The 16,254-nt window shown below is 35.0% G+C and overlaps 1 protein-coding gene across 2 annotated transcripts; it reads left to right on the top strand.

Moving 5' to 3' along the window:
* Window positions 1-8,617: 8,617 nt before the first annotated feature.
* Window positions 8,618-14,850, top strand: LOC109146707 (TMV resistance protein N-like). 2 transcript variants are annotated; one of them, XM_019294363.1, is made up of 6 exons: window positions 8,618-9,265; window positions 10,711-11,818; window positions 11,954-12,229; window positions 12,341-13,621; window positions 13,784-14,270; window positions 14,350-14,850. In XM_019294363.1, exons 1-4 carry the CDS (start codon window positions 8,775-8,777, stop codon window positions 12,551-12,553), a joined length of 2,088 nt encoding a protein of 695 aa, XP_019149908.1. In that variant the 5' UTR covers window positions 8,618-8,774; the 3' UTR covers window positions 12,554-13,621; window positions 13,784-14,270; window positions 14,350-14,850. The 2 variants fall into 2 exon arrangements, with proteins under 2 accessions (XP_019149908.1, XP_019149907.1); XM_019294362.1 differs by having other exon boundaries at window positions 13,784-14,850.
* Window positions 14,851-16,254: the final 1,404 nt, after the last annotated feature.

Here is a 16,254-nt window from a genome sequence, read left to right as displayed (position 1 = left end):
AGCGTTTCCTGCCCAATCGGCATCACTAAATCCTGCAAAAGTCATATTAGTATCGTTCAAGTACCAAATACCATAATTAACCGTACCTTTGACGTATTTTATAATACGCTTTACTACCTTTAAGTGTGATTCTTTTGGATCTACTTGATAGCGTGCACACATCCCAACACTAACCATAATGTTCGGTCGACTGGCAGTTAAGTACAGTAGACTGCCTATCATACTTCTGTACATAGTAGAGTCTACAGACGTTCCTTTTTCATCTTTGGACAATTTTGTAGTCGTGGAGATGGGAGTACGAGCATCTTTTGCGGATTCAAGCTCAAATTTTGATAGAAGATTTCTCGCATATTTTTCTTGTGAAATAAAAATCCCTTCTTTAGTCTGACTTACTTGCAATCCAAGAAAGTAGGTCAACTCACCTATCATGCTCATTTCAAATTCTTGTTGCATGACTTTGACTAACTGGTCTGTTTCACCTGGTTGTGTGGATCCAAAAACAATATCGTCAACATAAACTTGTGCAATAGTTATGTGTTTACCTGATCGTTTTATGAATAAGGTTTTGTCTGATCCTCCTCTTTTGTAGTTGTTCTGAAGAAGGTATTGAGCAAGTCTCTCATACCAGGCTCTCGGGGCATGTTTTAATCCGTATAAAGCTTTTTGTAGTTTGTATACATAATCCGGATGGTGTGGGTCTACAAACCCTTTAGGTTGAGCGACATATATATCTTCCGAGAGATAACCATTTAAAAAGGCAGTTTTAACGTCCATCTAAAAAAGCTTGATTTTTAAGGCACATGCAACAGAGAGAAGCAGTCGTATTGACTCTAGTCGTGCGACAGGAGCGAATGTTTCATCGTAGTCTATCCCTTCGATTTGCGAGTAGCCTTGTGCTACAAGTCGGGCTTTGTTTCTGGCTATGTTGCCGGCTGCGTCGGTTTTGTTGCGAAAAATCTACTTGGTACCTACAATATTAACATTGTTAGGTTTAGGAATTAGAGACCATACCTTGTTTCTTTCAAACTGCCCCAGTTCTTCTTGCATGGCCTTAATCCAGTGTTCATATGTCAGGGCTTCTTTAATATTATTCGGTTCGATTTGAGAAGTATAGCAGGCATAACTGGCCATTTGAAAGTAGTCGCGTTTTGGTTTCCCTCTAGTTTTTACGCCTGAACTGGGATCTCCAATGACATTTTGTATTGGATGATCTTTCTGGATACGAGTTAGAATGTCAATGTCACCTTGGGCAGTATCCAACTCAGATTTAGATACTTGGTCAACTTGTGTTGGTGGGTGATGGTGTTAATGACTCTAGATCTGGTTCAGGTGTTTCAGGGTCAGGAGTTTCAGGACGATTTGCGTCATATTCGGTCACTGAATTAAGTTGTGAAATTTTGACAACGTCATTTGCTCGATCGTCAATTACAACATTTGTAGACTCCATGATGGTTTTGGTTACTTTGTTGTATACTCGATATGCCCTGCTGTTCGTTGAATAGCCGAGGAAGATCCCTTCATCGCTTTTTGGTTCAAACTTTGCGACAGGACTTCTATCCTTCAAAATGAAATAACGTGATCCAAAAATGTGAAAGTATTTAATATTTGGTTTCTTACCTTTCCATAGGGCATACGGAGTTTGGTTTGTGCCAGGACGAAGATAGACCCGATTGATGATGTGACACGCGGTGTTTACGGCTTCTGCCCAGAATTTTTGAGGTAAACCTTTGGCCTTGAGCAGGACCCGTCCATTTCTTGAATGGTGCGGTTCTTCCGTTCAACAACTCCGTTTTGTTGAGGTGTCTTTGGTGCTGAGTACTCATGAGTGATTCCTGATTGATTACAGAACTCATCGAACAAGTTGTTGTCGAATTCCCGTCCATGATCACTTCGGATTCGAACAATGGGTTCATTTCTTTCTTTTTGAAGTTTTAACCCCAGTTTTTTAAAAGCTTCAAGAGTTTCGGACTTTTCCCTGAGAAAGACAACCCATGAAAAACGAGAAAAATCATCAACACATACTAGTTTGTATTTCTTACCTCCAACACTCTCTGTTTGAGTTGGACCAATGAGATCCATGTGGATTAGTTCCAGGCAGTGACTTGTGGTTATAGTATGCTGAGCTGGATGAGAGGATTTCGTCTGCTTCCCCGCTTGGTAGGCACCACAGATGGTTGATTTGACTTTTAACTTGGGTAAACCACGAACACATTCAATCTTCACTAGTTTATCAAGTAGTCTATAACTTAGATGCCCCAGCTTTTGGTGTCAAAGCTCAGTTTCATCTATGTTGGTCCTGCAACAGAAAGTATTGTTAGTTAGAATATAGCAATTGTCAGTGGACCTTGTACCTTCCATAACACATTGGTTTGTTTTGTCTAGGACACTGCAGTTGTTTTTGGTGAAGCACACGTGCCAGTTCTGGTCACATAGTTGACTTATACTTATGAGATTTGCGTGAAGTCCACTGACTAGCAGTACTTTCTCTAGTTTTGGCAGGCCAACCACGTTTAGCGTGCCTATGTCAGTGACCTGACCTTTAATACCGTTACCAAAGGTAACTTCACCTTTGCTTGCATTTACGTTACTCAGAAATTTGGCATTTCATGTCATGTTATGGGAACACTCGCTATCAAAGTACCATTTCTCTTTTCTTCTTGCACTTTTAGAGTCAAAAGAGACAAACGAAATATAGTCAGTCTTTTTAACCCAGACTTGTCTTGTAAAGGGTTGGATGTTCTTGTGCTTGAACTTCTCGATTCTATGATCTTTGTAGAAGTAATAGCATTCAGGTCTGGTATGACCCCGCAATCTGCAATAATGACACATAGGGTTATAGAGTTTATAATACTTCTTTTGTGATCTTACTGTACCAATGTTATGTTTCACTATGCTGGATTCTGGAATATCTCCTAGATCAGGTCCAGATGCTTTGAATAACACCGTTTCATCCTTTGAGCTGTTTCCGGTGAAACCCAAACCGAATTTTGCAGAAGTGTTTCTTCCCGAATCGAGGATTTCGTCAAGTGTTGAAGTGGTGTCCATCATTTGGATTTGTCGCTTGTAGGTGCTTAGTTCCTGCTTCAGGGGATGTACTTCCTGTTTCAGTTTGTCTTCTCGGGTAGATGCCTCTTTAATAAGTAGATCCCTATCAGCTATTTGGGTTTGGTACACTTTACTTGTGTTTGTTACAATCCCTGTCTCACTAGTTAATCTACGATTTTCTTTTCTTAGTGCTGCCCATTTGGGGTACAACTTATTGAACTCAATTTCAAAGGATAAAGCATTTGACTCTAAATCTTCCACGGAGACATATTCACCTCTCTCTGAGTGAGCAACGTCTTCATGATATGATATTGCAGCCACATGTGCGGTAAAGGCAACAAAGTTACCAGAAATTTCGTCTGGATCATATCCTCATGTCTCACCGTCAGAGTCATCATCGCTCTAGGTAATGGCTGACATGGATTTTTTGCGTTGGAGATAGGTGGGACACTCTGCTTGTACATGTCCAAAGCCTTCACACTCATAGCATCTGATCCCTTTACTATTAGGTTTTTCTTTGGACTGCCTTGGACGTGAGCCAGACGGCTTGAAGTTTGACGATCTTGACTTAGGACCAGTTTTTTATGATGATGCTCCTTTTTGTGAATATCTATTGTGCGAACCTTTTGATACATGTTTCCAAAGTTTAGAAAATTGTTTAGTCATAAATACAACTAGATCATCACCTATTTCATCTAAATCAAATACACCATTATTTTCTTCAGCGGCAAAAGCTATAGTTTTTTGTTTTTTTTTGTGTGATCTGTTAAGATTTCCATTTCATAAGTTCGTAGATTCCCCTTTAATTGTGTCACCGTCTTTTTCTCCCATTCGTCATGCTCCTGGATAGCTGTAACTTTCATCCAGAACCGAGGTGGTAGTGACCTTAGAATTTTTTTCACCAGTTTTTCTTGAGTGAATGGTTCACCGAGGACCATCGCACGATTTGCAAGTTCTTACACACGAGTGTGAAAGGTCACGATGGTCTCATCCTCATTCATCTGGAGCTCCTCGAAATCGGACTGTACTAGTTACAGTTTCGATTGTTTCACGGACGTTGTGCCTTCATAGGTTGCCTCTAGGGCTTCCCATGCACCTTTGGCTGAATCATAACCTACAACAATAGGAAATTGACTTTCAAGAATGAGCCCGTAAATAATATCGAAAGCCTTATCGTTATTTCCAACACTGGCTTTTTCTGTTAGAGTCCACTCAATTTCAGGCTTGGTCACTCGTGTTCCGTCATCGCTGGTACTGGCTTTGGTCGGATGAGCCCAACCTGTTACTACGGTCCGCCATACTGCATCGCCTTGAGCTTTGAGATGAGTACGTGTGCGAGCTTTCCAATAAGCGTAGTTGTCACCGACTAGCTGGGGAAGGGCCTTAGTATGCTCCATTCTGTAACACTCAACGACCCGTGAGATTGCACAATTTAACATAATAAGAAAGATTAATAAAAGCCGCTGAAAGCTTGAGTTCAAGAGGCACGGAGTAGCTAGATCGACAGACTAATAAATTAAGTCTGCAGGCTTTGATACCAATTGAAAATGCCCGTGAGTCTTGAATTCAATATAACACTTAGAATTCTACTTGTGTTTTTAAGTTACGTACCAATTTCATTTTTAATCAGATTAATTAATCAAAGTAAATAACTGAAATTGAAAGCATAAAGTAAATAAAAACACAAGAGAATTGTTACGCAGTTCGAAGCGCTTCTCCTACGTCTACGGGGCAACCCACGTCTGCCCAATCCACTAAAGATGTTCACCAAGGAGTATTACAAGTGGTAAGTACAAACGGCTCACAGCCTTCACCACTACAACCCTTCCTAACACCTATTCAGGACTGAACCGTGCATGCCATAACAATCTTTGATGTGTAGCTTCAGCTGTCACAGGTACTGACTAGTAGTCCAGAATTAATTCACCAATATATTTAACTAGATATAGCAGCAGTAGAGTAATCTTGCGTATAGAATTGGAAACTTAAAATTGGCAACTTTCCCTTTTGATGAGCCTTCCTTTTATACGCTCAAACTTTCATTTCCTTGATCCACAATATGTGTAGCGTATGTGATTCAATCATTCGTAGCCACTCATTCTTTGTAATGCTCTATGACTTGTGCTTTGAATTATTCTTTTTGAATAAATCTCCACCTCAAATACGTAATGGTCCAAAGATTTAACTAAAGAAATAAAACTAATAAAACAAGCTAACAAAGCTAAATAAATTAGCCAATATAATGTGTACTAATTTGTACACTTATTTATATATATTTTTTGTGTATCAATTTATTCATCGATATCCAACACGCACCAACAAAGAAGCGGGAAAAAAATTATAAATTAATTTTAAATGTTAAAAATAACAAAAAATAATAAATTTAAAGGAAAAATGGTTAAATAGGCGTCCTAAACTTTATGTAAAATATGTAATTAGACTTCTGAATTTTAATAAGTTACAACTAAACACACTAACTTGTCGATTTGATTTAATTAAACGAAATAGTGGATTACCTAAAGTAACTAGTAAAATTTAAATGTAATAAATCACTTAAATATTTTAACAAAATGACAAAGATCTGGCCTAATGTTCTGCATAATCTGAAGGCCTACTGTGCTTTGTTTGTCTTGTTTCAACTTCACAAGGAGCTGCAACTAGAAAGGAATTGTTGAAGCATTATATCTGAAGTAAGGCTACACATATATAGCAGCAGCAGAAGATTCAGCCTCTTGGGGTAGAAGCTTGACCTCTCATGGATCAACCAGGTAAGTAAAGGCATATTTTCTGGACTGTGAAAGTTGGTTGTTTATTTACTTGGCTTGCAGGTTCTAACCTTGACTTACCTTGGAAATGCTTGCCTGTCACTTGAGAACAAATGGATCCCTTATGCAAATACTTTGGTATTAGTAAGGGGCTTCATCTTGAGAGGCAGGGGGAATCCGAGGCTATGTCCCTTGGGTGTGTGAAAGATGGTGGATATGATTGCTCATCTGGATGGTCCGGCTAAGCCCATAGATGTTGGACTCTTGAGGGAGCCTGGTGGTGTTAAAAAACAAAAAAAAAAAAAAAGGAATTTGGAAGCTGAAAAAATAAGAAGAATAGAAAAAAAAAAATGATGGAAAAAAGAAAGAAAGAAAGAAAGAATGATGAAAAAAGAAAAAAGATGAAGAAATGTTGGGATGATAGGTTTGATGCTTTATTATTGCTTCAGTCATGAGACCAAGTGGCCTCCCTACGCAACTACCTTTGGGTGCTAGTAGGGAGTGTCATCTTGTGATTTAAGAATAATAGTCCTAAGTTACCATTGCTTGTTCCCCAAGGCTAAATGGCTTCCTTTGTGCAAATACCTTGGTATCAACATAGGAGTCCATCTTGGGGGGCAAGGGTGGGTCTCATTGCCTTAGGTGGGGGCATAAGTGACTTCTCCGGTTAAAACACAGTAATCTGTGCGGGGTAAGTTGACCCTGCGCCTTAGGGGTGAGGGCTTAGGATTCTTTTGGGAGCACAACATCTAAGGGCTTGGCTTGGGACCTTTTGGGGATGAGCATGATAAGTATGAATGGCATGAAAGGAGGAAGGGACCAATAGCAAATCATAAGGGACAAGGTAAGTCAAGGTTATGGGCTTCCAAGCCGAGAGAAGGTTAGATGGCAAGAACGGGGAGTAATAGATAAAGCCGAACTCACTTGGGGGATCCAAGGAAGGTCAAGGTTGCAGCTCGAGAGGAGGACATCATCTTTGGTCTTATATAGCATTTTTAGTATGAATGGTTACACATAATAACTTTTGTTTGATCTTGGTCACTTTTGGGCCAAGGAAGTACTCTGTAAGGCTATGCCTCTCTTTTGTTGATGATATGCAAAAAAAAAAAAAAAAAAAAAAAAAAAAAAAAAAAAGTTATGGATGTTTGGAGTTTAAAAAAAAAAAATGACAAAGAAGTTGACCATGACTTCTCATCATAAACCAGCTTCTTCGCCTAGCTAGTTGGACGGAGAAGAGAGCATGTTATTCCGTAAAATTATATTAAAGAGAGGAATAATCAAGGAGTTTGATCATCGTAGAACAAGTAATTATTAATTGAATGTTGTTATGGATTCTTGTGTTAAAAGGTTTAGCCACATTCTTCGTCATTGACCCTATTACATGTAGTATATGTTTTTATATATCGCCCCCACCGAGGTCTCAACCTATTGAAACCCAACAAGTCAATAGCGTCCCACTTAGGCTCAAACCCATGACCTCCATTTGAAAGAGTCACTTACATACCGTTTGAGGCTTTGAGCACATGATTTTTGGCCGTCATTGCTTTTAATTAATTGCTTTATGTTGAAAAGTCTTTAGTACTAGCCCCACTCTCCACTATATATGTTAATTTTGTTGGAAGTGACATTGTGACAATGACAATATGTTGTATATTATAGTAGATTTTTTTTTTTTAAAAAGTAATTTAGTTTTACATTTTTACTACTTATAATAATGTATGCTATATTACAAATTAAAAAAAAAATTAATTTAACTCATTACAGTGACATATTAAATTTGAGAGTGGGTATCTTAAGATATACGAGTAGCATTTTAATAATGTCTAATTAAATTATACATTACCTTAACTTTTATTTTGAATTTTATAATCATTAAATTTGAAGCATGTGACATTTATAAATTTTTGTGCATATATGGAAAATTCATGACATGCAAATATTCGAAAAACGTTGGTATTATATAAAATTTGAATAAAATAATTCATATTACATAACTATTTGAACTATGAAAATTTTAAAGTTATTAAAAAATAAAATCAATTAAATTTTAAAAAGAACTATCGAAATTAAAAATTTAAATACATTAGGGGTGTTTGGCAATTATTTTGGCGAGTAGATGGTAGGTGATTGAGTCAACTAATAACGGATAGCTGATTGTAGAAAAGTGTTTTGGTAAATTAATTATTTACAACTTGCTTATTATAGATTAAATGAATTATAAGGACATGAGTTTATCGTTTAATATATTTGATTGATTGTGGCTCTTGTATGGTAGAATTTATTTTATAGTTTATAACTTATTTTAAACAAAAAAATAAAAATAAAAAAATATCCGGGTTAGATTTTCATTTGGAAGATTATGAGTTCAAGCCTCAGTGGAGGTGTTATTAGTTTTTTGTGTTTTAATAGGTTGAGAAAGTATAAATTCTAAACAAAAAATGAATTATAAATTTTATTTGGTAAAACATTAGTAGTTTAAAATAATAGTTTATTTTGAAATACTAGTCTCAGTAACTACTTATAAATTAGGTATCTCAAAATGTCAAATAGAACTCATAATGTTTTGTGCTGGTCTGCTCAATTTGATTTCTTAATTTTGTGTTTTAATCTTCTTTTATTTATATCCAAATGTGACACTAATATGTGGGGTCCAGGAAGAAAGCATGAGCACTGAACATGATTGATGGTAAATAGGTGGGGTCCACGAAAAGGATGCATTATTATGTGGTTGGTCCCGTTATGTAGAATTATTGGGTTGGTAGGGTGTAGTGGGAAATTATTAAGAAGACCAATTAAGTCATCGCTGCCGATTTGCTACAAAGAAATTTCCTTTGAGTTTCGCATTCCAAAGAATGAAGTTTCCTATCTTACTTTGTAATGTCTAAGTCACCGCTTGTCTACTACACCCAATCTCTTCTAGCAAATCAAAACAGAAAGTAGTGTATTCACAGATCAATATCAACTATGGCTTCTTCTTCTTCATCATCATCATCATCATCTGCTGCTTCGTTGTACCATGTTTTCTTGAGTTTTAGAGGAGAGACACGAAAATCCTTTACTGATCATCTTTATTTAAGTTTGTGTCAAGCTGGAGTTAATACCTTTCGAGATGATGAAGGGATCCGGAAAGGCGAGAGCATCTCTGATGAGCTATTGAAGGCTATCGAAGGGTCCAAGATATCAATTATCGTATTCTCTAAAACTTATGCTCGATCTAGATGGTGTCTTGATGAACTGGTGAAGATTGTTGAATGTAAACAGAATTTAGGACAAATGGTTCTTCCAATATTCTATGATGTTGATCCTTCAGAAGTTCGCAAACAAACAGGAGAATTTGGTGATTCATTGATTCAACATCTAGAACGATTTGGGGATCAAAGAGTTGATGAGTGGAAAGCTGCACTCACTACTGTTGCTAATTTGTCAGGATGGGATTTGAAAATCATGGAAAACGGGTAATCCTTTTTTTTTTTTTTGCTCAAAAAAATTATTATTATATTTGGTGTGATAGTATGATCGATATATTTGTCACAACATGATTAATGATATTATATTTGGCAAAAACGTGTGTGGGATCGTCTCACTATAGGACGAGTTGAGTCAAGATCGATGAAAATGCTTGTAATACTTATATGCATAAATGTAATACTAAGGGTGTGTTTGATTCATAGGTTTACACACATTAGGAATGAGAATCAAAATACAACTATGTGTTTTTTGAATACTACTGACTCTATTACACTGCAGTCATAACTACTTAGCTTTCTCAGTCTATTGAAGTACGAAGAGTCAATATTGCCTCCGCTGAGACTCGATCCCACAACCTCCCTTATAATGGAGCAACTATGTGTTTCGATTATCCTTCAATTAAAAATTTCATTATCTAATTAAAAAGGGGTATCATTCCGTCTTATTGGTAATCTAATTTTTAAGTTTGAATTAGTACTTTTAGATTATTGTTTTGATTTTTGTTGTACATATTGATGATGTTTTAGATGTCAATATATTAGGATTAATTGATTTAATTTTTTGTTTTTGTATCTTTAAAATATTTATTCCAATGTACACAACCAAACGATCAATATATGTAATCATTCCAATTCCACCCTACTACCAAACATGCAAAATACTTTCACCAAAACACATCACAATTACCAAGTATATGATTCCCATTTTTATTATGATCCCCATGTGCAAACCAAACACACCCTAATTAAGAATAAAGTGTTTATATATCTTATATGGGAAAATGTAATACTTTTAAGAGAAAATGTAAAAAAATTTACATTTTGATTTTAAAATATTACATTTTTTCTCAAAAATATTATGTTTTCCCTTATAAGTAACAAATGTTTGCTAACGTTACTTGGAAAATATAATACTTTTATTTCAAAATGGAAAATTATTACATTTTTTCTCAAAATTATTATAATTTTCCTTTTAAGTAACAAACACTTTATTCGTTATTAGTATTACATTTGAGCATATAAGTATATCATTTGCACATATAAGTATGACATTTGCATGTTGATCTGAATCGACCCGACCCATTTCACGAAACGGTCTCACAAAAGTGTAACCCTATTATATTAATTTTGCTAATTAAAATTTGCCTTCTAGCATCTATACATCTTTACCAATGGATGTAAATTTTTTGTAAAACAACAAGAATCTACATCATGCATTTCAATTAATTTTATTATTTTTCATTTTACTTGTCATAAATATTAATTTTTTTGGAAATTATAATTATGAATTGATTATACCAGTTGATAAAAAAAATTAAATATAACTGAACTAGAGTTTTGTATCATGTGTTGTATTTGATTTCTTAGTTTATTGTTTTCTGCCTATATATTCTTTAATGATTTAGACTGACAGTCTTTGAAAAATATAATAGGTATGAGTCGAAGTTCATCAAAAAAATTACTGAAGAGGTATTACGGGAAGTAAATCGTACATACATAAATGTAGCAAAGTATCCTGTTGGAATTGATTCTCGTGTTAGAGATATACTTCTTTTATTGCAAACTCAAACAAATGATCATGTCAAGATGATTGGAATTTTTGGCATGGGTGGTGTGGGAAAAACAACCCTTGCTAAAGCCATTTACAACTTGAGTTATCAAAGATTTGACGGTTGTTGTTTTATTGCAAACATTAGATCACAAGTTTCTGAGGGGCACAATGGTTTAGTTCGTTTACAAGAGAAACTTCTTTGCAAAATTCTCAATACAAAGAAACTTGAAATAGATAATGTTGATGAAGGAATCAGTTTGATCAAAGAAAGGTTGCGATCAAAAAGGGTTCTTATTGTTCTCGATGACATAGATGATATTAGTCAACTAGAATCATTAGCTGGACAACGGAATTGGTTTGGTTCAAGCAGTACAATTATAATAACAACCAGAGATGTTCATTTGTTGAGTGACCTTAGAGCACACGAGAAGTACATGGTAAAAACATTAAACTTTTTTGAATCTTTTCAACTATTGAGTTGGCATGCTTTTGGTGTTTCTATACCATTAGAGGAGTATACTGAAGTATCCGAAAGAATAGTAAGTTATACTGGTGGACTTCCTTTAGCACTTACAATTATAGGTTCTCATTTGCGTGGAAGATCTGTGGAAGAGTGGATCGACAATGCTGAGAAATTGAGAAAAATGCCTAATGATAAAGTTCAAAATATTCTTAAAATAAGTTATGATGCACTTGATGATGATACTAAAAACATCTTTCTCGATATTGCTTGCTTTTTCATTGGGGATGACGAAAATGACACTTCTATAATATTGGAAGCTTGTGGTTTTTATGCCAAAATTGGAATCAAAACCTTGATAGAAAGATGCCTGTTGACAATAGATGGAGTGTCTGAAAGGCTTCAGATGCATGATTTAGTACAAGATATGGGAAGAGAAATTGTACGAAAGGAATCTCCACGAGAGCCCGGCAAACAAAGTAGATTGGTTGACCCAAATGATGTATTTGATGTTCTTCATGGTGACAAGGTAAAACATTTCTTTTGTATTTGAGTTATTCTAGTTAATCCATTTGCTTGTTATGCTTAATTATCTTAAAATCAAATTAAAGATTTTTAGAATATCTAAAATCTGAAATAACGATATATAAATGTTTTTTTATAGGGCACCGAAGTAATTGAAGGGATAATTGCAAATTCAAACATGTTAGGGAATGTGCCTCTGAGTACCAAAGTATTTACAAGGATGGTAAAGTTAAGAATACTCATATTGGGTCATATGAGTATCAATGGATCTTTTAAATATTTATCCAATGAACTTAGATTGTTTAGATTACACCATTGCCATTTGAGGAGCATACCATCTGATTTTTGCTGTGAGAAACTTGTTGAGTTAGATATGAATGGTTGCAATGTCAAAGAATTCAAATGCAATATGCAGGTTAGTATGTCTAATGCTTCTTTCAACATTGCATATTTCTTAATTAAGAAGTTTGACTATAAAAACATAAATTGATTAAACCTTTAATTTTTTTACTTTTTTTTTCAACAGCATTTCAGATGCTTGAGGATCTTAAAGCTTGATTATTGTCAACAACTTAAGAAAACACCAAACTTCAGTGGGGCAAATACTCTTCAAAATGTATCCTTTATGCATTGTTCAAATTTGGTCAAGGTACACCCATCAATTGGAAGTTTGGAGAGACTAGTTTGGTTAAATTTTGAAAGTTGCAAGAAACTCAAGGTTCTTCCAAGTAGCATTTGAAAGTTAAAATCACTTGAAGTTTTAGATTTAGATTATTGCGAAAAATTGAGGGAGCTTCCTATTGAGTTGGGAAAATTAGAGCAACTAAGAGATTTACTTGCCCGTAAAACTGTCATCTCACATATACCAATTTCTTTGGGATGTTTGAGAAATCTAAAGACACTGGATCTAGGGGGGCACAAGAGTTCTGTACAATCCCACTTAAAATCTCAACTTCTTGACACTTTATCACCTCATTTATTGTCAAGAAGAAAGCGTGATGGGGTTGGATTTTTTCCACCTTCAGTTGCAAATTTATCCTCCTTGGAAGTTCTAAGTGTGAGTTACAACTATCTACATGAAGTAGATTTTAGGATCACTCTTGAGAATTTTACCTTATTGGTAACTTTAGATTTATCAGGAAGTTGTTATCTTCAAAGCTTACCCTTTGGGCTTTGTCATCTTTCAAACTTGAAACATCTCTACTTGGATGATTTGCAAAATCTTAGAGTACTTGAAGAACTTCCTCTTAGTTTGGAGATACTCTCTACAAAAAATTGTGTCTCATTGGAAAAAATAGCAGATCTATCAAACTTGAAACGACTCGAATGGCTATATTTTCAAAACTGCAAAAGTTTGGTTGAGCTTCCAAACATGGAGAGTGTTTCATCCTTAATAGAGCTTAACATACGCAATTGCAATGCTCTAACTATTCCTGACAACTATTTGCATGAAGTAGATGATCTTCCATTGAAAGAATTAGATTTAAATGGAAGATACTATCTTCAAAGTTTACTATCAAGCATTTGCCATTTGCCCAATTTGAAGATTCTCCGCTTGGACGATCTGCAAAACCTTAGATCACTTCCACAACTTCCTCCTAATTTGATGAGCCTCTCTACAAAGAATTGTGTGGCATTAGAAAAAATAGCAGATCTATCAAACTTTAAAAGACTCAAATGGCTAGATTTTCAGAACTGCAAAAGTTTGGTTGAGCTTTCAGGCTTGGAGAGTCTTGAATCCTTACATCTTCTTGGGATAGCAAATTGCAGTGGTTTGAGGATTCCTTCAATTGAAAAGTGGTTCAAGGTTAGTTATATATGTTCCCCTCATCTCTAATAATTTGGTGTTTTTAATAATATATATATATATATATATATATATATATATATATATATATATATATATATATAATAGATGGAGATGGTAATGGTTTTGGTATTAATTGTTATATTGTACTCCATAATGTAGGCATGTTCTAAAGATGATAGTGTCCAGATTTCGCTTGCAGTAGGCTTGGGGTCTGTAACCTGCCATTTTCCTATACGTTTGGGGGATGTAAAGCTTCAAATCATGCACAATGTGATTGATCCCGGTGAAATTGATGATGCTGATAGTTGCAATGGAATTCGTTTGAGTGTGAGAAGCAAAAGCAATGGTGCTTGGATTCTAAAGGAACCCAATTATAGTAACATCAATGTGAGTTCTAATGTCGAATTCAGTAGTAGTGATTCTATGTCTTTTGAAGTTCCAACAAGGATGGGAGAAGTATTGGAGGTATATGCAGAATTCAATTCTTTGCAGATGATATTTTGTCTATTTGAAATACATAGAAACAGAGAAGGCGAAATACGTTTCTTTCCATCCTCAAGGGGATTCATTCCTGCATCTTCATGAACCATAAGGATGTTAAGTAGCACCAGCTTTTGCTGCAAATGAAAAGCAAAAAAGGATTATTGTAAGTATATCCTTCACACTTGACAGACACTTCTTTAACAGAGTTTTTATTTGCTTTGTTTGTGTGGATATGATGAAAGCAATTAGGAGCGATTTTTATACCATTTGGATGGATGTGGAGTCAATTGGAGGATGGAAATAAAAGGGAGAACAAGAATTAGACCAGAAAGCCTCAAGTCAAACTTGTACAGGACATGTACGCTTGCACATAAGATGATAAGAAGCACGAGTTGTCCAGACCTTTTGCGGTACATGCACATCAGACAGAAAGGCATTGGTGTTGTTGTCAAAAGAAAAAGCTATGGTGCTTGGATTGTAAGGGAAGCTGAATATATTGCTGTCAAAGCGGGTAAAAGAATTGATTTTGAGGTATCAACAGTGATTGAAGAAGTACAGTATAGGAGGTTTATGCACAAATGTAGAGCAGAATGGCTGGAGTAGGCCAGGAGAAGACACACAACATGTTGCATTTTGGACATTTTCCTTAAATATTTTTATTGGGAGATGATGTGTAGCTAGTATAGCTTAATGTTGTGAAACTGGAGGGCCCAAATTAATTTAATTTAGTAATATTGTGAACACAGGAAGAATCAACGATTAAAAAGAAGAAGATGGTGAGAATTATGTGTACACTCTACAACTGAAAGATTATAATATCATCTGATCTAAAAAATAAACCTACTTTTGTCATGCTATTTGGATTACTGAGGTTCGGTTCCATGACTATATATTTGGAATGGTAACAAAGATGTTATCACACTACATAATAGTTGGCATTTAGATTTTTTCTATTCTTATTTGTATTGTACATTTACTTTTTGAAAGTTAATGATGGTTTTCCATTCAAAAAAGAAAAAAAAAAAAAAAAAAAAAGGAGTTTATAAATTAACTTATTAAATTGATATACGTTTAACTTTTTGAAAATGGCCGTGTATCTTGAAATCAATTTAACACTAAGGATTCTACTTGATTTTAAGTTCCGAGACAATTTTGTTGTTTAATTAAATCAATTTAATCAACGAATAAATAACGAAATTGAAAGCATAAATAAAGTAAAGACACAGTAGAATTGTTACGCAGTTCGGAGCGTTTCTCCTACGTCTGCGGGGGCAACCCACGTCTGCCCAATCCACTAGATGTTCACCACAGAGTATTACAAGAGGTAACTACAAACGGCTCATAGCCTTTACCACTACAACTCTTCTAAAACACTTATTCAGGACTGAACCGTGCATGCCATAACCATTTTTGGTGTAGCGCTTCAGCTGTCACAGGTACTGACTTGAAGTACAGAATTGAATCACAAATATAACATAATCAGTATTAAAGAAGTGATATAAAAAGCTTACGTATGTGATCAGAATTTCAGAATTGGCAACTTCCTCTTTCGTTTTCCCTTCCTTATATACTGTACGAAAATTCCACATGTGATGGTCCCGTTATGTGGAATTATTGGCTTGGTACAGTGTAGTGGGAAATTATTGAGAAGACCAAGTCAATGAACAAAGATCAAATTGCAATATTTTGTGGGTTCCATTGAGTTTGGCAGTGCTTGGAATTTTTATTTTTATTTTTTCATTTAGAGTAATGGTACACACATATTCTCGAAAATTTTACTCATTATTATTTTTTTTAACGTGACACTGGCACTATTTGGTAGAGCTTTGTTTGTAGAGCTTATAATTTATTTGGGCTTTATTGTAGCTTTCACATGTGGCTTGAATTCTTCTCAACCACATATTCTTTAATTTGAGACTTGCTCTTAGTTCAACTCATTAAAGAGAAATCTCCACCACACATTTTAGCTTGGTCCAATAATAATAATTACAACTCATACTAATTAGCATTACATACTAATAAAATAAAACTAATAAATTAGTCAATCTAACGTGTACTAATTTGTACACTTACACTTTTAAATAAAAAGTTAAAGGTCATAATTGGAAAAAGCTTTATTAAATTACTTAGAGAAATTTCTCTTAATT

The sequence above is a fragment of the Ipomoea nil genome, unplaced genomic scaffold, assembly GCF_001879475.1.
Source record: "Ipomoea nil cultivar Tokyo-kokei standard unplaced genomic scaffold, Asagao_1.1 scaffold1936, whole genome shotgun sequence".
Classification (NCBI taxonomy): Eukaryota; Viridiplantae; Streptophyta; class Magnoliopsida; order Solanales; family Convolvulaceae; genus Ipomoea; species Ipomoea nil.
The sequence above is the reverse complement of the archived record's forward strand: the minus strand, read 5'-3'. Positions and strand labels throughout refer to the sequence as shown.